The sequence below is a fragment of the Patagioenas fasciata genome, chromosome 2 (genome assembly GCF_037038585.1).
Source record: "Patagioenas fasciata isolate bPatFas1 chromosome 2, bPatFas1.hap1, whole genome shotgun sequence".
NCBI lineage: Eukaryota > Metazoa > Chordata > Aves > Columbiformes > Columbidae > Patagioenas > Patagioenas fasciata.
In genome coordinates, this window is record NC_092521.1 from 36582250 (window position 1) to 36603408 (window position 21159).

At 37.1% G+C, this 21159-nt stretch overlaps 1 protein-coding gene across 3 annotated transcripts in view; it reads right to left on the reverse strand.

Annotated features, from left to right (window-relative positions):
* Positions 1-21159, reverse strand: part of C2H8orf34 (chromosome 2 C8orf34 homolog) — a 173519-nt gene that overhangs the window by 37144 nt on the left and 115216 nt on the right. For all 3 annotated transcript variants that reach the window (XM_071804034.1, XM_065831244.2, XM_065831245.2), the window contains 3 exons: positions 15207-15292; positions 12524-12597; positions 2272-2392 (listed from right to left, as the gene is read on the reverse strand). In XM_071804034.1, the coding sequence (XP_071660135.1) occupies positions 2272-2392; positions 12524-12597; positions 15207-15292 (281 nt within the window). The remainder of the gene's footprint in view (positions 1-2271; positions 2393-12523; positions 12598-15206; positions 15293-21159) is intronic.

The following is a 21159-nucleotide window of genomic DNA, read 5'->3' on the forward strand; positions in this document are numbered from 1 at the left end:
GACCTTAGAGAAAAGTATTACTGATCCATATGTAGAGAAGGAAAAGCAAACTGATTGCTTCAATACCTGATTTTATAAACCTGCTGCTTTCAACTATCAAGGTACTGAGGCAGTTGCTGGCAGTTGGTGCTAGTCCCTAATTTAGGCACAGGCACCAAATTATGCCTTATGTTAGGAGTGAGTTTTATCCAGCACATAGTCCATAAGAGAAAGCCAGGCTCCTTAAGAGGGTGTATCTGAGACAGGAGACCACACTTCAGGATTAGACAGGTAATCTAAGTCATAATTCAGGCATCTAAATGACTGCCAACTATTGCATAGAATTAATAGGTTCCAGTGTGTTGGTAAGAGAACTGAAACAGGGAGACTTGCTGATATAAGAGACACTTGAACTTTTGCAAATGTATCAGACAAATAAGGCTAAGCAAAACCACAGCATTATGAGCTGATTTCTTCCTGGAAATCACGTTATCTTCGTCTGTGACAGGAATGATTGTTTCAAGCAGCACTGGTGTTATAATGAGACATGAATTATTAGGAACACAAGAGTTCAATGTCTAATAATCAGGTTGTTTTCTTGTGAATTTCTCAGGCAGGAAAAAGTTACTGAATGGCAACCTCATGTTACAGCGTTACTGAAATAATGGGCCACAAGCCAAATGACAAGAACAGTATTGATGTGAGAGAGAAGAACTTGCAGGTCCCACAGCAGCAGACTCAATCTCAGAGACTGAGTGAATGTCAGCTTACAGTCAATTCAGTATTTAAAATTCCATATTCTATTAAATATGGTAGTTATTACTGTCAGCTTTGTCAAGGGAGATCTGAAGGAACTGCATGTTTCAGAGCACAGTGCATACCAAAACACCCTGTACGACCATAGAAGTGTAAGCAGTCAGGACATAAATCAAAGCAGGCAGATCTTCACCAGACCCCTCCTGAGGGACAACTGCAGCAACACAAGGGAAGGCAAGTGCTACCTGAGTGGAAGAGGCCCCTGGGGTACCCAGGGGTCTGCTCTGCCACAGAAACCTGATGCCCACAGCACGGCCTGCTGGTCTCCTGGTTCCTACTAGATGTTCCTGGCAGTTTCAGCTTGGAGAGGGGGTTAATGGATTTTCAGTCTAGTGTGTTAGTAGCTGCATCTCTAATAGCTACAATGCCTTAAACCTGTCAAAATAATTGAATGACAGTATCTCTGTTGTCAGAAACAAAACCCGCCTAAAATATCTTCATTTGTAAATACCATAATTTTTAGTTCTTGTTCCATTACAAGCAAACACATTTTCTAATGAGCTTCCCTCATTGTGCTCGTAGCTTTGTCTTCTGCCTTGACTTAAGCTGCAACAGTCCCTACACAGAAGTACAACAGCTGTATCTCTACAGAGGATACAGCTCCCAAGCCTTTCACACTAGCATTATTGGTAGGGTAAATGTCCAAAGATTTTTAGAAAATCACACTGAAAGTGGGAAGTTCTCTGTCTCACTCTCTGAAAGAAGGGTTAGATAAATTACATTTCTCCCTCCACCTCATATATACAGTCTTCATGTTCCAGTTTTGCATTATTTTTCACAGAGCTGGCCCATGAAGCACAGCTTTCACCATATGATAAATAGCAAGCATAATACAGGACTACCACGCTATAGGTCTATGTCATACCTTATAACTGAAGCTGAAGATAGAAAAATACTGATTACATAACGCAACAAATTGCAAACTATATTTTAGGACATCCCTTACTAATTTTCAGAGAGCTCTGAAACATATTTTCATGGAAAAATGGAGTTTTATTTGAGCTTTTAGAAATGGATACCCCACTACACACAAGTTAACAGACTTCACTTAGCCAGAAGTCTCATGAACAAGGTGGGTTTTTCCTGCAAAACCATCTATTCTCAAGCCAAAGGTCCACTGCAGCCTCTTCTAAAGACTTTTCAACTGTAGATGAAGCATCAGTATCTCCTTATTGCACAAGTCTTGGTGAAATGTGAAAACAACAAAGGTGCACTATTAAGCTGTCAAACTGCAGTATATTTAACACAGTTTAATTACTGTTTAATTACTGCATTTACTGTAATTACAGCAAAGTTCGTTACATCTACAAACGCAACTGTGATGTTTCTCCTCATTGAAGAAAAAGGGAAGTTTAAAGTTTTTATCTGTTTCCATCAGCATGTGAAATAGATAATTTTTTCCTTTGTCTAAATATTGGCAGAGCTAGCTGGGTGACTAATACATGGCATTTTATTATCCCTTGCTACCATACATACCAGCCAGGTGTTTCTCCATGGTCTGAAGTTCTTTTGCTGCTAAGGAGTCCTTAAAGAGTTTCTGCCTTGGGGAACCTCCAGGTCTGACAACCATGGCATCCAGGGTCCAAACTGTCTGAGACTTTCACAGATAAAAAGAAAAGGAAACATTTTTAATGTAGTTTCAAATCTACATGTGAAACAATTTTTAAAAAATGTCCTTGTTTAGAATAGTGAATCTGGTGCTTTACATAGAATATATAACAAATTGCAACAATATTGCAAAATACTACAAAATATCATGTCTTACCTTAAATAACTTAAATAGTAGGCATTACTTAAAATCAACAGTTCTAAAGTGATTAAAATATATACCTCACACAAGCTCTTGTTCCACACTGAGACATCATAACAGGACAAATTCTTCAATGATTTACATTCTGCACAGTTCCAGTTATTTAGTGGGGGTTGCACTTTAAACTACCATAACATTTGGCACCACGTCTCTGCAAAGCAGAACTTCTGGAAACATCACAGAATTTCCTAATCAAAGTTGCCAGTGCTGTTTTATCACTGCAAGAAGCTTTCCTTTCAGGAACAGCAACTAAATCACCAGGGCAACACAGCAGTTTGGAAGGGATGCCAGCAAACAGACCACCTCCACAGGCACCTCACTATTGAACACTGCTATTCAAAATTATCTGCATTTTCTGGAACTCATTCAATATAGTTTCAATAAATTATTTTAAAATACACTATGAGGTGAACTTGATACTGTTCTTTTTTTTAATGTTTATTTGAAGTATCCCCAAAATATACGACCAAGTGTGCAAGGTTTGGTCATAAAAACAACAAACGAAACCATTCTTTTTTGTCTTCCTTTTTGGAAAAGTAAGCATAATTCTACAGAATTTATATGTTATATGGGATATATTTTACATCATTTTAATATGTTCCAAATAAACACTGCTTTGTATGCAACCCAACATTGTGAACCATGTATCTTTAAAATATGTTATCATAGATTCATATTTATAAAGCAACAGCAATACTGTTATGCTGCATAGGGTTACATTAAAAAGTCTAGTTATATTTACCAGCATACGAAATAGTTCAATGCTGCAGATAATTCTGTTGTTATTAACTCACAACACTTTTAGAACACTAGTGACATTTTTTGATTTGCCAATTGTGTTTTACACTAGTTCTGCTCTGGGTGAAGTTACCCATATGCAATCCCAGGTAAATACAATGGAACAGATAAATAAAACAGTAAGTTACTCAAAGTGGAACTGATCCTGCAAACACATGTATGCCAGACATATCACTACACCTGATTCACCCGTTCCCTCAAGAGATTTTGAGAATTTGTTACTTCAGTCCTCATTATGAATTCTCCATCCAAATAATAATCTGGCTTGTTGAGGTTCCTACAGAATATTAACCTGTATTAAATCACTCCCATGTCTAAATGTCTAATAGATATTAGTTACCCAGCATCAATCTCTAGATGGAAGAATATTTTATTCTGTGAACAATCCCTCTGAAATATATGAAATTCACAAGGGATGGGAAAGGGGAACAGAACCTGTAACAAAACTCTAATATTTCAATTTTCAGCCTATTCTTAGATATACTCCAGTCCTCAGACTTTGATGGCAGAAAAAGACCATTTTTATATACATTTTATAGTGTATATTTTTGTACAGGAGAAAAAACAGCACGACTTCAATAAAGACTATGGTGGAAAAAATCCCCAATGTTGTTAGGATGAATACTTTTTGAATATACAATTCCATGTACAAATACAACTCTGATTAAATATAAAATAAAAAACTAGTCAGTACTCTATGGTAATACTGGAAGACCAGACTGCTCTTCTAATATTCTTCACACTGACTATTCGAGTTCATAATAATCAAATTATTATGGGTTTTCAATAACTCCCTAACCTCTTAAAAACACAGACTTCCGAATGTTAGCCTGGTGAGAGGCTCTCACCCTCTGCCTCCTATTTTCTGGAAGTGAAATGGCTGATCTTTCTCTTCTACAAACCTCTAGTGTTTCTTCTTACATTCTGCCTTTTCCTCTACTGTACTTCTTTCCTTTAAGCATAGTAATCATGCAAGACACAACTAAAGTGACTGTCTGTGCAAAGGCAGCTCCCTACTGCCTGTAGCAGAACTTAAGATAAATGGAGAAAAATGATTCTTCAATTATAATCATCATAGTGATTTAGCTGTTTATAAAAACATGAGCAATGTTTCAATTAAATCACTTGCAATTACGAGACTCCAAATCACAAAGATCATCAAACACAGCAATATCTTTCTATGTTTCAATACAAGTTTTAAAATCTTGTATAAGTTCATGTGAGACGTATGCCTGTGCATAAGCACATACAGGCATGCAAAGCCAGGCATACACAGGCACTTAATAAATATTTGTGTCTGTCTTCATCCTGTTAACACACAGCTACAAAGACACACAGAGTTTGTGTTCAGTTCTGGATGTAGCACAGATATTTACATTCTTCCTAAGAATAAATATTAATCTTGTAAACGATTTAAACCAAATACATTTACATTTATTCAGTCTCTACTATTACATATTGTTATATGTCCAAATAACCTTTCAAACACATAGTTGCAACATGCTGTGAAATTAATGAGGTCATTTTGGACTAATTTTTTCCTTAATTTTGTAACTCTTCCTGTGCACTTTTCTGTTGTATGTAATATCATAAGCTTATGGCATTTTGTTAGGTTATAACTTCATAAAAGCTTCATAAAATACCAGAACAGTATTGCAATACTAGCTAGGGAAGACGAGATATTCAATATTAGCAATTTAATTTCATGATAAATTATGTGCTTATAATAGTGCCTTTACTCACTTGATAGAAAACAATAATGATCTGGAAAAAAATGGTACAAAAGTCTGTGACATTAAAACTGTAGTGTAATCATTTTCTGTTTCTTCTCCGAAGAAAAACATTTCAGGGCTAGAGCCAACAACATTTTTGGAGGCAGGGTCTGGTAACCTTTTTTTCTATATATCTCAATAATGCTGAACATTAAAAAGAAAAAATTCGTAGCAATTTGAGAGTACGAGTTCATCTAAGTGAATAATGCATAAACACAGACAGAGGTTTTCAGTGTCTCCAGCACACAATTTATACAACAGCCTTATTCCTAAAAGATAAACGCAAGCTGAAAGTAGGGGATGTTATCAAGGAGGCTTTGGAATCACGTCAGTTGAAATGCAAGGATAAATGAAGTTGTACAGCTCTAGCAGAATTCACTGGTGCCCCCTCTCCACCAGATGAATGGCAGCAGTTCAGATATGTCACTTAAGAAAGAGATTCAGCCTTCCAATCCATTTATTTAAAACTTCTTATTTGTCTTCTCCAAAAACTGTTCATCTGCTGGCCAGGAATTGCAAAGACAACACACGAATGTCAATTAACTTGTACTTTAATAACCATTACAGTAGACTGAATGTAGTTGAAAAATATGGCATATATGTATGAAGACTGTGCATATAAGTAGTCCTTTGAATTCCTTCAATATCTTTCAAACTACAATTGCCCTTGATCATTCATTTAGCTCTATAAATATTAGCAGAAAATTTATAAATGGCCTATTTATATTAACAAGATTATCAAGATCTGAATATGAGGATGCTCCTGAAAGACACCCTTGTCTTTCTAACTTGTAGAAACAGCTCTGGTCCCCATTCATCACCTTCAAACTTTGAAGGCGAAGCAATGTCTCTTTGCACCAGAAATATGTTCAAACGAAGCACTCAGGATATATTTGTCAACTTGGAAAGTCAACTGTGTGTCCATTTCTCAAGTGGTTTTCTTTACATATCATAACAATTCATACACAATGCATTCATTAGTGCTTTCTTTACTTAGATCACTTAGCCAAACTACTGCTAAAATAAAAAACTACAAACAATAAAGCCAAAGGTAATCTCCCTCATCACTGGTTCCCTGAACTTCTGTAAAATAGCATAATTGAGTGGGAATATCACAGTGGCACAGAAATACAATTAAGGAGGTCATGAATAAGAGTTTTTCCAAGACCATTATATGTGCCTCAATATGCAGCACAATCTTAGTTTGACAACATACATCAGCATAGCTTTTAGTCCTAAAAAAATGCAGTGTGCATGTGAAATGTCTTGATCTTGCCATCAAGCTGATGTAATACAGGCTGTGTAACACCCACTGACATCTGGGGAGTTTTACTGAGGTGCAACATTTCAGAATGGCTAAGGACAAGAAGAAGGCCTCCAAATTATCTACAACATCACCTGGAAATCAACTGCTTGTCAGAAAATAAACTACTCTTTCTTGCTGACCACAAAAAGTGTTACTAAACTGCAGCAATACGTCATTCCGAGTAAAACATGCAAATACTCATGCCCATTCCCACACACACGACATCTCTTTTCAGGTACGGAAAGAGTCCCCCACCTCACAAGAAAAACCACTTTTTGATTTTTAAAGATTATATGAACAGCATGATCACGATGAAGCAAGAAAAGGAGCTGAAACCCAATTAATTAGTTCTTGGCAAGCTGAAAATATATTGAATGCATTTTGATTGAACTTTTTCTTCTACATAGTTTTGCTAATCAACTGGAAATTTTATTGAAAACTTCAGGAGACAGTACTGTAGGAAAGACAAGCACACTTAGCTTTCTAAGTATAACCTACCATTTCTATACTGAGTAGCTTAAATATCTTAAATAGATACATTTGAGTGATATCCCTCCAGATATCAAAAAAAAAAAATCCCCTTTATTGAATAATTTCTTTGCAAGCGTCCGTTCTGTTCTGACCAAGCAGCTGGCAAGGACAGTTGTTACTCGGGCAGCGGAACTTTTTGTGCAATATTTTGTTTGAAGGTTCTTCACACAACATTCATCTTCTTTAAGAGCTCAGCAAATGTTTAATCTTTCAGCTTCCGCAGTCTGTCCAAGGACATAAGATGAGCTAGTCAACATGTTTTTTTGGTACTGTAAAAATAATAAACCTCCTCAGAGCTCTGTTGCAATATTGGCAGCAACCTCTAATCCCCACCTTCTACATTAGGGCTTGTTCTACTTGAAATGCCATGTAATTGAAATTACAAGCTTTCTGCTTCCCATGGCAGTCAGCCAGCACATTTTACACTAAACCTTACACTAGAAAAATGGCACTTTGAGTTAACTTACACATTGCCTTTCTGTTTACAGGCAAGGGAGGAGGTAATATATGGGCACTTGGGAATCACATTTGTTTCAGTTTCTAAAATGGAACCAGAACATTTGGTTTTTTCAGTCCTGTTTTATTTACTGTTTATTTTTTGTCATGCCCGAGAAAATAAAATTTCAGACAGGTAAATAGAAGGCAGTCCTGGATTTTTTTTTTTCAGTTCAGAAAACCCTTTCCATTTAAAATTACATTTTAGAGGATTCAGTATTTTCAAAAAAGGGCATTTTCACCCCAGAAGGCATCTGCTTTTCCGTCTGCCCCATGAAAAGTCTCCTTGGAAGCGCTAACCACATGCTGGATGCAAACGCCTGCCAGTGGGGCTAAGGAACTGGACCTGTGGGGAGCGGGAGCCCTGCTGGAAGCAGCCCCTACCCCTGGGGCAGGGAGATGGGGCATTCCCACTACATCACAAGGGTCAGGCAGGCACCCATGGGGGCTGGAGGTTTGCAATATGCAACAATATATCAGCAAAAATAATACCAGCAAGTAAGGAGGGAAAAAAATATTAAAGTACTTCAGGTGCTCTCTGAAGTAAAAGAGAATTTTAAAAGTAAGAAATAATTATTTCGCAGCTGTATGTACAAAATGCTGTATCTATTTTATGGAATTTGTTTTAAAATAGGGAAAGCCACAACCAAAGAAGTTTAAGGTATGTAATTCAAACTACTTGCTTAACCACTTCCAGGAAATATCACTTATGTCCCAAGAACCTTAATATTATGTTCTTCTACTATCTTGTAGTGTTAATTTAGCTAATAGTAAATAAATTTACACAATTTTCAGGGTTTTTTTTTTTTTTTACTAGCTGTGGAAGAGTTGCACTAATCTAATATTATCCGTTATTATTTTTACAGAAAATTTAACATTAAAAGTTAAAATTAAAGATTTTAACTTTATGTGCCTGCATTTCCACATACTTACAAAAGCCAATTTGAATTTGAAAACTACTGTATCAGAACACACTACTTTTGTATGTATAATATATAAATATGACCTTTATAATTCATACTACCTCACAAGCACACTGCTGTTGTTCCTGATGTGGTAGTGGGACCCTAAAATACTTGTTTTAATGACTAAGCTGCTAAACGCTAAACAGTGATCCCAATCCAGAAAACAGTTTGTAGATTTAGTTAAATACTAAACACTAAAAGTTTAGGTGATTTAGAGCTGTTGATTATATTCAAACTTGTATAAATAATTCAGTTACTTCTTAGCACTGTTCCCAGGCAAAATAGTGGGAAAAGTAAAAAAAAATTTCTGACAACTACAATTTAAATCATCTATCACTGGAGTGTAGCTGTATTCAACATACATTGATAGCAAGAACTACCATTAAGGAATTCTGTATTTATCATAGAAAATCCATGTATGTATTCCTCCTAGGAAAGCAACTGGAAATTTCCAAAGCAGTATGGAAAACAGGAAAAAAATTATTTAAAACAAAACACCTTTATTAAACAATTCATTAGAGTATTTTTTCCACAGTAATAAAGAGCAAAAACCAAGGCAAATTCATGCAGAAATGCCTTTTGCAGTTGGACAACTTTGTTTTTTCCACAGTTTCTGTTACACTTGAATTGGTTTGCCTTAGATGGATAATTTGTGAAGAAAAAGACACCTTTTTATATGCACAAGCAAGGCGAGTGAATGCAAAGATTCTCATAAAACTAAACAAAAAGAACAAACCGTAAGTCTTGTTAGATCGAGGTGGTAAAAGAAGCAACTCAGAGGGAAGGCAAAGGTTACTCAATGTGAATTGTCCAGTGCACGTGCCATCTTTTTTTCTGTTTGTCATTGTAATTTAGGTAAATTCCCCTGATACCTTACCTTTCCATTTCTGTCAGAATTCAAGCCCACCTAATTTTTTCCTAGTAACTCTTCAGCATGTTCTTAAAGCTTGCTAGCCAAATATTTATAAAACTCATTTACAGAAACATAAAGTAAAACAGGACTCTGAGTTCACCACATTGCAAAAATCTCAAGAAAAAGCTCTGCATTTTGCCTAGCACTTTTTGTTACACTAAATATTTGTCAGAAAATGAGCCCTGCAGTAAACTAGGATCTCTAAGGATATTTTGAATCCTTGCAAAACACTTGGGAAGAGTGCCGATTCCTGTAAATACTTCAAACTGCTTTTTCCTAGCTTTACTTGTTTATTCATTCAGTACGCCTTGTTCGGGATTGTGCAGCACTGGAAATGTAAGTTCATTTTTCAAATATCAGCTCTCTTTGTGAAAAATCAAGCATAGCAAAAGATTCTATTAAAAAAGGCTCAAAGTGAAAAGGTCTAATTACATAAGCTTTCAGATTCTTCAGCAATATAACAGTAAACATATACAATCTTAAAAGGAAATAATAATTAAAGCACTGTATAAATTACAGGAACCACATTATAGTCATAGATGTTGCCTATCTCCTCTAAGTTTGGCATCCAGATTGCTTTAGTCTCCGTATCAAGGAGCTTACGTGTCGACTTACACATGGGACACAAAAAGAGAACCTGCACAGCTCTTTTCTAAAGATTCTTATGCGTAATTCTTGCTGCTTTATCCCACATTTTTTCTCAAAATGGCTCTCCTCTGAAGGTTGAGAGACTTTTAAAGAACATTTGCCAAATATACATAAGTAGAGAGAAATTTATGATAATGGTCCATTTAAATAGTAACAGACTCAAATTACCCTATTGGAATGCAGCACCAGTATTAAACGTGGCACATCTTGAACCAGATCAGGAATTTTTACATGTAATATGCACATTTGTGTGAATGCCATGAACCAATTTATCCAATTTATGAGAAACGTCTGATCAACATCATAGTTATTTTATTTTTCCCTCATCTTGTATCTCATGTAGTATCTCATATCTCATATAATATCTGAAAATCATTTCAAGTCACGAGAATGTATTTTGGTATCAATTCTGAAGTAATTTTTACAGGCGTATTTCTTACTGTTTTGAAGGATTTGCGGGAATCCATTGCAAGAATGTATTTATCTTCACAGCCTTCCTATGAGGAACCCCAGTTTTACCTCTATATTTTATATGTCACAATTGTCAAAGAATAAGTTATTAGGAGACCTTCACTGGAGGTTATTAGGGGACCATGGAACAGATCTCTATTCCTACAGTGCCCTAAAAGGCAACAACATTTGGAACATTTTTCTCTTTTTGAAAAGATACAGTTGCAGTCAAAGAGACTGTTGGATAGATAAACCTTATTCTGAATAACAAGCCATTTTAAAGAGCTAAAAGTACACAGCCGGTCAGCTACACACTATTTAAGCAAGAGTTTAAAGATATGAAACGCAAAATAAACCCCAAAGTAGATGGAATAACAGTGATGGGTTTATGGGTCCTCAGTAACTTAGGCAAAGGAATTCTCCAAGAGCTCAGGGAAGCACCACCAGCTGCCTTGGCCCTGGGGAGAGAGGGGCTGTGGGCAGAGCAATAGCTACACTGGCCATGACAACAACAGCCCGTCTGGATCTCAGGGATTCAGGGCAGTCAATCTGGCTGCCTCTGTCAGTCTGCTGCTCCAGGCAACCTCACCTGTGCCGAGGACTAGCAGAGCATTAAATGATACATACAGATGGTTCGTCCATCTGTAAGCAGGCACACACAGAATGTGTATCTCAAAATACTCAGCTGAAGGCTGTATACTTCTGTAGTGAGATTTTGCTAATAAATCTAGTGATCTTTTGTTTTCCTCATATCTTTATTTTTCTGTGTAATTCAATTTATTTGACACTCTTTCCCTACGCTACTTCTGCAAAACTGCTAAATCAAAGCTGGTAGCTGTGGGTCCAAATCAGTAAGAAAAACAAGAGTTTAGAAAGTGCTGCAAAATTTATTATACCTTTCTGTTCACTGGTGTGAAGCAGAAAGGAGGTTCAAGAAAGAAGCTCAAAGCAATAGCAACTAAAGTTCTGCTCCTTACTCCTTTTGCCCAATATCCACAAATGCCTGTGAAGTTCTCCAAGTGCTTAAAGAGCTTTAGGGATTGATCTGGAACTCCCTGTCTGCCAACTGCTTTGATAACTCTAATTGGAAATATGTTCAGTATTTAGTGGCTTTAGTAGCACCTAATCAGCTGCCTGAAAGACTGCAGGATCAGTCCATAATATCATTATTCTTTTTTCTTTAATGCTGCCATTTTCTCCTTAGCTGACAAATACTGAGTCCTTCTTTTCACTATCAACACTAAAGTGTGCTATAAACCAGTATTGCTATCGTTAAACAGGAATTAACATAGCCTCGTACAGCTACCTAAAATTTTGCAAAAACAAACAACTTTTGTCAAGTTATTTGCCTAAGAAAAAGAGCAAATCCCTTCTTTAACCTATACTCAAATTTCTTCTGCAATATAACTAGCACCAAAATTCTGATTAGATAATTTTTCAAAAATTATTTTATTGCTGATGATATCTTTCTGCAAACTGCAAATTGACAAAGATTTTCTTAAATTTCAAAATAAAAGAACTGATGAAAATATTACCAAACATAATGCCATATTCTTTTTAAAGTATGTAAATTAGCCATATACTTCAAGTAGACACCTCTTGTTCATTAGTTTCCAAGCAAAAGATACAAAAAAGCAAAATTATAGATGAGATATTATAATGTCGTCTTTCATAAAGAAATTTAGAGCTTGAATTATTTTGTTCTCTTAATTTTTTTAAAATGGAATATTATCTGGTAAAATGGATATTTTACTAATATTTAAGAACATACAGACATAGTATAAAATGACTGCACTTTCAATGGGAGTTATACATGTAAGTCCAATAACATATGGGTTTGTATGAGATAATAATTTATTTCAAAACATCATTCTTCCTAGAATGAAAAATTTAAACAGCCAGAGGTAAACAGATATATAAATTAAGTTTTCTTTTCTCTAGGATGACAGTGCTGGCAAGCACAACTTTTATCTTTATGCAAAATCTAAGTTTATCAAACTGCTTTTAAAATTCAGATCATTGATAACAGAAGATACTTACAGAACCTGTCACTTGAGACGTACTCTGAAATTCATCAATAACTTCCGTAAGTGTTTCAACCCCGGGTACTTGAGCTGTTCCAAAGAGGTAGAAGAGAAGTAAATCACTCTAATTAAGTAAGCATTAAGTCACTTTGAAAATAAAATGCCTATAAATCAACTGCTGGGAAGCTAAATGTGGGTACCGTAAACATGCTGCTTTTCAGTTACACTTCAATGGATTTTATTTATGTCTGATTTTATATCTGACTCTAATTTATCAGCTTAATGCAATGTGGAACAGTGTCTCTAACACAATTAGGGTGATAAACAAGCTACCTTCATCTGCAAAGGCATCCCATAGGTTATTCATTATTTTTACTATTAAAACTAAATACTGTTCACCCTTTACAAAAGCAACTATTGGATCTTCAGCTTTAATATAATCAATACAATCAAATTTAATTAATTCTGCTAAAAATTATAATATAGCTAAAATCCTTGAAGTATGAAGTTCTGGTCACTTTAGGCAATGCTTAAAAGCCACGCAAGCTATAATTTTTGCCACATTTACATCAGCATTTCCCAATACACAGTTTTCTCTCAATAGGGTCATTGGTACTGATAAGTAAAAGCAGAAAATAAATTTGAACAAACTGGGTAAATAAAGCGTGTCAGTTACTTTTTCATGATATAATACATTCTAAAGAGGACATAACTAAAAGATCACTGCAACATGATGCCTTGGTTACTTAGGTTTTCTAACAATATCTCTAGGAGTCTCTTTTATCATCTTCTGCTCATACATAATATTTACTGGAAATATATATCAGATGCACAGAAAACAAGCAATGTGTTGCATTTATAGGAAAGACTGATAGAATGGACAGTTACACAAGTTCTGTGCCTGTTTCTAGTCTGTGTCCACAGATCGATAGATCAGTAGATCAGAAGATAGATGTGTTTATAACAACATGAATTTCATTGCCCCACCTACCTAACTTCTACTCCCTATATTCTTATTGGAGATGTATTTTTAGGGAAACCATTCTCCATCTTTTCTACATCCATACTGACTAGAAAATATCCAGAAGCATTTAAAGTGGTCCAAGTTACAGGGGCTATAGCACTCTTGTGTTCCATGCCCTGTGACCATGAAAGATCCAGGTTCATGATTACACAGCATCCAGCACCTTTTGACAGTTTCACTTTCTTTAATCCTCGTGTCTTTGCCCCTTAGCAACAGCTTACTATTTTATTCAAGCCTACAGATTCAGAAGACAGCACAGCAAAGTGGGTTTATTTGTACTTCAAGAACAAGAGAACACAGGAAGGAAAAGCGAAGACAGAGATCTGTTGAAAACAAATTGTTTCAGGAACTGTAGAAGTTTTTTCCTACACATATGTCTTATCTCTCTACTTGTTTTTGCTGCAATAACCTCATACTTGCATTTCCCCTTACCTATCCCAAACAAGTCACCACCATCTCACTTTCTGGGGATTACTCTCCTAACAGCAGAATTCTCCTTTCCTTTCACAAGGCTTGAGTGCAGTCACCAGTCTGGGTCTTTCTTGCTGACAGTATTCATCAAGCTTGTAAGAACATCATATTTTGAGATTGAGTCTCCTATTAGTTGTTTGGGCTTGGTTTTTTTATAATGGCAGATGACAGAAAAAAGAAATGGCATGACTGCATGGAGCCAGGTATTCTCACAAAAGCAGTTTTTTAAAGACATACTAGTTACTAAAGCTGACATAAATTGGTTTACAAATGAGGCAAGAGAAATGAGGGAAAGCTCAGATTGCCCTCATACCTAATAGCACACTCAATAGCACTGAATAGCAGACAGTTAGGATAATTACAAACAACAAAAGCGAGTTCCAATTTGTTTTGCATTAATTAATCAACATAGTTAATTTGTCTGTAAATGCTGAAGACTAAACTGCAAATCAAATCCTCTCCAATTAAGAGACTTGGCTGGTTTTGCCCAACAGTAAGAGAATGGACTGAAAGATTTATCTTTGCAGATTCTCTGTCCAAACCTCTATTTCTTTCTGTCTCCACTACAGCGACAGCTAAGATAAAGTTCATCTTCATCAGCTTAATCCTTCATAGGAAAGCATGGTGTTCTCTGGCAAGATATCCCTTAGGAAATACCTTTCCATTAGATTTCAGGTGTTATTCTGTTCAAAAACCTCACCAGAAACTGAAATAAGGCAGAGTGTCCTCTAGCAAATAGTGCTTGGAGAGAAACATTTCTGATACTTTAAAAATGGCAGAAATTCTGTAACTTTTTATTTTTACTGTATATTGTTGAAATCCTGTGGATATATTGGTAGTATTAAATATTTCAAAGACCATTCTTGGGCATAGAGGCCAATTGGCAACGAATAGCCCATGTTTATGTTATTAAGCCATTTTACATCCAAAAGAGTGTGCTAACACGCAAACTGTCTACTAAGAATGAAACCTGGCCCAAGACGGCTCCCAAAATAACCCTAGGAATTATTCTGGAGTGCAAATTTGCCATGACAAAAACCATGCTAGAGTCTCCTCTAAGAGATTTGAAGTGTAAATGATTGAGTTCAAATGCCCAGGAATAGTCTCTGGAGGTTTTTAACCTATATTTACAGATATAACCTCTAGTCTTAAATTCAAGTTGTTGGTGATTTTTTTATGAGCAGCAAATATTTATTTAACTTACCATCAGAGTCTGACACTGCTGGCTCAGATGTCTGAGATACCATAGAGATATCTTCGGGCCTTTCTGCCAAATTATCTCCTTGCAATCTAAATTGTGGAAAAACAGAATGAAAACATTTACAATCATATTCCATAGATAAGACATAGAAGAGTGTTATCTCTGACTACATACCCTAGTTGCAACATTGTCTTAATTAAAGGGGTAGCTTTACTGAAAAGCCAACATCCATGGTTCAATTATTTCATTCCAGATTGTTGCTTAAAAGCTACTTTTGGTTACTAGACAATCAGCTGAATCCTAGCTGATACATTTTGTAACATTTAACTACAGTGTGGCTTTGGTGGCATCACATGCATATGAATCTGCAAGCTTCCTTCACTACATTCAAAAATATTTTAATTGAAGTGGACTGTATTGGGTGTCTGTGACAAGGTGTTGGCAGTGGGGGAGCTGCAAAGGTGGCCTTGGTGAGGAGAGGAGGGGGCTGCCCTGTGCTGGACACAGGTGGTTCCATCCGGATCCAAAAGACCCACAGCAGGACACAGTTGAGCCCCTCAACCAAAATGGCGGCCCTTGGAGAGAACACAGTCAAGGAAGAGCAAACAATGCCACACAGGTAGAAAGGCAGGGAACAGAAAGTGTGTGAAACAGCAGAGGGAACACCAAGGTCAGAGGAGGAGCTGCTCCATGTTCCAGAGCAGATACTTCCCACAGCCCATGGTGAGGAGCACACACCGGAGCCAATATCCACTGCAGGCCATGGAAGACCCACATCAGAGCCAGTGGACTTGTCCTGGAGGGACTGTGGCCTGTGAACAACCCATAATGGTGCAGATTTTTTTCCTGAAGTTATGCAGCCCATGGTGAGAGCCCATGCCACAGCACAGGAAAAGTGTCAGGAGGAAGGAAAGACAGAGAGGAGCCAGGAGAAGCTGGGCCTGGGAAAGTGGGCGGAAAGGTGTCGTTTTAAGTTTGTCTTCTTGTTTCTTGTTATCTAAATCTATTTTAATTTGCAATAAATTAAACTAATTTTCCCCAAGTGAGGTCTGTTTTGACCATGGCAGTACCTGGTAGGCAATTACCTTGCCTTTATCTCAACAATCCAGCTTTTTCATCCTGTTTTCTCCCCTTGTCCTGCTGAGGGCAGTGTGGGAACGAGCTGGGGGGTGAGCCCTCAGCCAATGTTCACCCTCCAGAAGAACATTTCCTCCTCCTTTGTTATAAATAAGAGTACCCTAATTAGGGCAGTCTTCCTTTTCAGGCTTTCCCCTGCACCAGATGACTGCAATGTCTTCACAGCAATTTACAGAAATAGTCCTTGTATCTGTTCCTTTATACGAGCATCCCAAGAGCCTCACCTTTCTTCTCCAGGCTCTTATGAATCCTGAGTACAGATTCTGCTCTGAAGAAATGGTTTGTAGCTCTCAATACAGCATAACTGCCATTTATATAAATGTTTTCTTGCCTTGATTTTATTCAGACGTGAAAAAAAATAAGAAAAATGCAATTTCATTTTGCAAAGTCCAGGATTCATAAAAATTAAAACCTTAGGGAAAGAAATAACTTATCTCTTTAAAGAAGTTCCTTTTACTCTGCATTCTCACACTCTGCAGCTGCTTTACACTAAACTTTGAATTAATATTTGAAACCAATCAGAATCCCCTATCTGCCCTATCCGAATTTCATGTTTTAAGACTTTTGCAGTTATCTGATATATTTGGACCTTAAGTCATCTATTTGTACCTTCTCAAAACCATTCCCTGCCATAACTGTTTAATTCCTTTTATTGCCCCGGGATGGTTTATTTATGACAGAAAGCTCAATGTAAAGTTATAATGACTTACCTGAGGAGGCAGTTCCACAGAACACAAAACTCCTCAAGGCAACAAAAGTGCAAAACTTAGAAGCTGTAAACCTGATTTTAAAAATTACTTCTATGAGTCCTTTATAGTTTTATACATGGTTTATAAGGCTCTAGTTACCAATTCTTTTAAAGACTAGTTCTTCTAAAGATGACAGTCTGAGAGAAGCAAATAACTTTGCACCATTATCATTAATATACTCAAATGGAGAGAAAACAAACTGCAAATTAAATAATCATGCGAAAAGTGAAGTTCTAAAAAATCACATCATTTTCCTTTGCATTAAGATTTACCTGTCCTCCTTAATTTTATATATACACATTTACTGAAAGCATGTATTCAAGATTATAAGGATATGCATAGAATGACAGGAACCAGAAGTGATGCATGCTTCTCTGCAGTCATGTTGATAGTTTATGTTTAATTAAAAGGAAAATTACTCTAACCTTCTCTGCTAATATTGCAGTCATAAAAAAAATACCTCTAGAAGTAGGAACTGCTTCTTTTATCCCAACAGAATTCTCAAGATTTTATAACGTTCCCATGCTGAGTTTTCATAAATCCAAACCAGATATGAACAAATGAAATTATTCTCATCTTATTCTAGAAATGACATACATATAAGTGGCCAATTGCCTCATGAAAAACATGCAAAAAATCCTTTTCAATGTATCTAGTCAGAAAAGCCATTTCATATGATTTCCATTTGTAGGAGGAAATGGCGGGGTGAACTGGGTGGGTGGATGGGTGAATAAAATGTTTGACCTATCTGGACCTCATTTTCACACCCAGTTTTCAACTTCTTTATGTATTTCTTGCATGTGGATTTGTACTGGAAAAGATTCTCACATGACTCAAGCAACAAAGTAAGTCCCAAACACTATTGCTCACCAAAACAATGTTGTTACTTGGACCATTCTGGTTTCTTCTTCAATAATAATACTATTGATAAGACATCTCCATAGTAAAATGAAAAAACTTGAAAATTCTAAAGCATTCTTCAGAATGCTTCAGAAGCTCATTGTACAATAAGAGATTTATTTTCTAATCTGCCCTTGTTTATGCTACTTTCTTCCCTGCTTCATTCTTGATGAAGGTCTTCCAAGAAAAGTGTGCTGCACCATGCCACAAGTAATACCCTAGAGAAGTATCAGATCCTAGTTCATATTTTACTTCCATTTGTTGCAAAAAAAAAAAAAAAAAAAAAAAGTGAAATGAAGCGGACTAATGGCCATGTTTCAACTTATTTCCATTTTCAAGCTGACAGAATCTTTCAGGGGAGTTCTACAGGGATTAAATAAACAGCATGTAAGTATCTGTACCATGAATTTAGTGACAGGGCCACTGTATACCAGGCAGGTGGGTGAAGGATTCGGCACGGATCAGCCTTTCCTGCCCACTAGACGAGTTCTGTTGAGTGGCTGTTTGGTGGAGTCCAGCTGGACGAGACTGGTCAAGCACTACAAAGTTTCAACCTTCTCTCATACCTGACCATTCCAAAAAAGCCATCCTAGCACTCGAAAAAAGACTCTTGAGCTTTCCTAATGGCACAACTTAATGAGGAAATGCCTTATGGACTAACTTTATTTTTCTTCTCAGCAACCTTCTCATCCTCCCACCCTGTTTTCAAAGCCATGAAAATATCCCTGTGGCAACCCAATCATTACTATCAGGAGAAAACACCGAGTGCATCTTGATCTTTTTCTAGCATTACATAGCAGCTGGAAATAAATTGGCACAGTATGAGCAGTCATTCTGCAAGATCAGCTTTGTTTTGAGCTTAGGACGGTCATCCAGAATATAATTTGTTTTAGATTGTACTGTCTGTTTCAATCAGCTTATTGTCAGATTCTTCCATGTATTTGCACAAACTAAAGAATATTCTGTAAGTACTGAAGAAGGAATGAATACATAGTATGAATGAATACATGTTGCAAGGCTTTTTTAAAGTCAACAATGAGATTTTCATAGCAGCAATATATTCTCCATTATATGACTGTGAAAAACTGTTTCCCTTGTAGTTTCTGAAATTCACCACCTAAGTTCTTTTGATACTATAGCATGCTACTTAAATATGCCAAAAATATTACAGTTGGAGCTATCAACACAATTATCTAACTACAGATATCTAATTACAGGTATACAGAAGCAGACACAAGAAAGGACTCTTACATAATGAAGGCCCGTTCTCTGCAATATGCAAACCTTTGAAATGGCATCTACTTCTTCTAACACAGTTCACTAGGACATATTCCTTAGAGAACTTTTATTCTAATCAAACAGACGTTACGTAAGTGGACTGTATGGGGAACCTTGTCACTAATATCTGAAAGTCAGTCCTTCCTAAAACTTGACATTACTTGACAAGAAAATAAATGGTGACAGTGTCCAAAGTCTAGCTGAGCTTTTTTGTTCTTTTTAATTGTAATCAGCTACATGGCATGTCATTATACTTGCCCTTTCTTTTTGTCTCGCAGAACTAGTGGTCTTGTTTTCAAATCTCTACGATACCCATCAACATTCAATTTATGTGAGCTATTAAGAGGACAGCTTCTTGACGCTGTGGTAATTGCAGCTTTAGTAAGACGTTAGACTGATAACCTCGCTTAGAAGCTGAAAGAGACAAAATGATCCTACAAAACCATTCCTTATATGAATCTAAAATCCATCTTACAGCATCCTAAAATGACTAATTGTAACAGGCACCTAATAAAGTGTGGTTATCACAGTATCACAGTATCACAGTATGTTTGGGATTGGAAGGGACCTCAAAAGATCATCTAGTCCAATCCCCCTGCTGGAGCAGGAACGCCCAGCTGAGGTCGCACAGGAATGTGTCCAGGCGGGCTTTGAATGTCTCTAGGGAAGGAGACTCCACAACCTCCCTGGGTAGCCTGTTCCAGTGCTCTGTTACCCTCACTGAGAAGAAGTTCTTTCTCAAATTTAGGTGGAACCTCTTGTGTTCCAGCTTGATCCCCTTGCCCCTTGTCCTATCATTGTTTGCCACTGAGAAGAGCCTGGCTCCATCCTTGTGGCACTCACCCTTTATGTATTTATAAACATTAATAAGGTCACCCCTCAGTCTCCTCTTCTCCAAACTAAAGAGCCCCAGCTCCCTCAGCCTTTCTTCATAAGGGAGATGCTCCACTCCCTTGATCATCTTTGTTGCCCTACGCTGGACCCTCTCCAGCAGTTCCCTGTCCTTCTTGAACTGAGGGGCCCAGAACTGGACACAATATTCTAGATGGGGTCTCACCAGGGCGGAGTAGAGGGGAAGGAGGACCTCTCTCGATCTACTGACCACCCCCTTGTAATACACCCAAGGATGCCATTGGCCTTCCTGGCCACAAGGGCACAGTGCTGGCTCATGGTCATCCTGTTGTCCACCAGGACCCCCAGGTCCCTTTCCCCTACACTGCTCTCTAATAGGTCATGCCCCAACCTATACTGGAACTTGGGATTGTTCCTGCCCAGATGCAAGACTCTACACTTTCCCTTGTTAAATTCCATCAGGTTATCCCCCGCCCAACTCTCCAGCCTGTCCAGGTCCCGCTGGATGGCAGCACAGCCTTCTGGCGTGTCAGCCACTCCTCCCAGCTTAGTGGGGAAGGAGAGAGCAATGCTAGAGCAGCTGTGATTTCTGAAACAATGCAGTAGCCCTCATATAGGTGCAGAGTTTCCAGACAATAAGACAATGGAATTAAACTATATATTGAGGAAAAAATAACAGGGAACAGTTGAGGAAGCTGGATTTTTTTTTGCCTCCACAATTTAAAGTTGGCATGCACTTCCAGATTCGAAATTTGTGGAAAGATTTACACTTGAGTGAGATGGATTTTTAAGGGGCAAAACAAAGTCCTGCTTTGAGCGCAACTACGGATATGTCTATACTTGTGTGTACATGACTGCAAGTACAGGACAAATTCCTATCTAAGAACTTCTCCAGTGCACTAAATGTAGACTATGATTGCCCCCTCTGTCAACACCATTGTCCTACAATATTCTTAGAATTAACAGTAAATGAAATTAAGCTCCATATTATAGCACAATACTACAAATTTAAAAAAATAAATTAAAAGTTCACTGGTGAA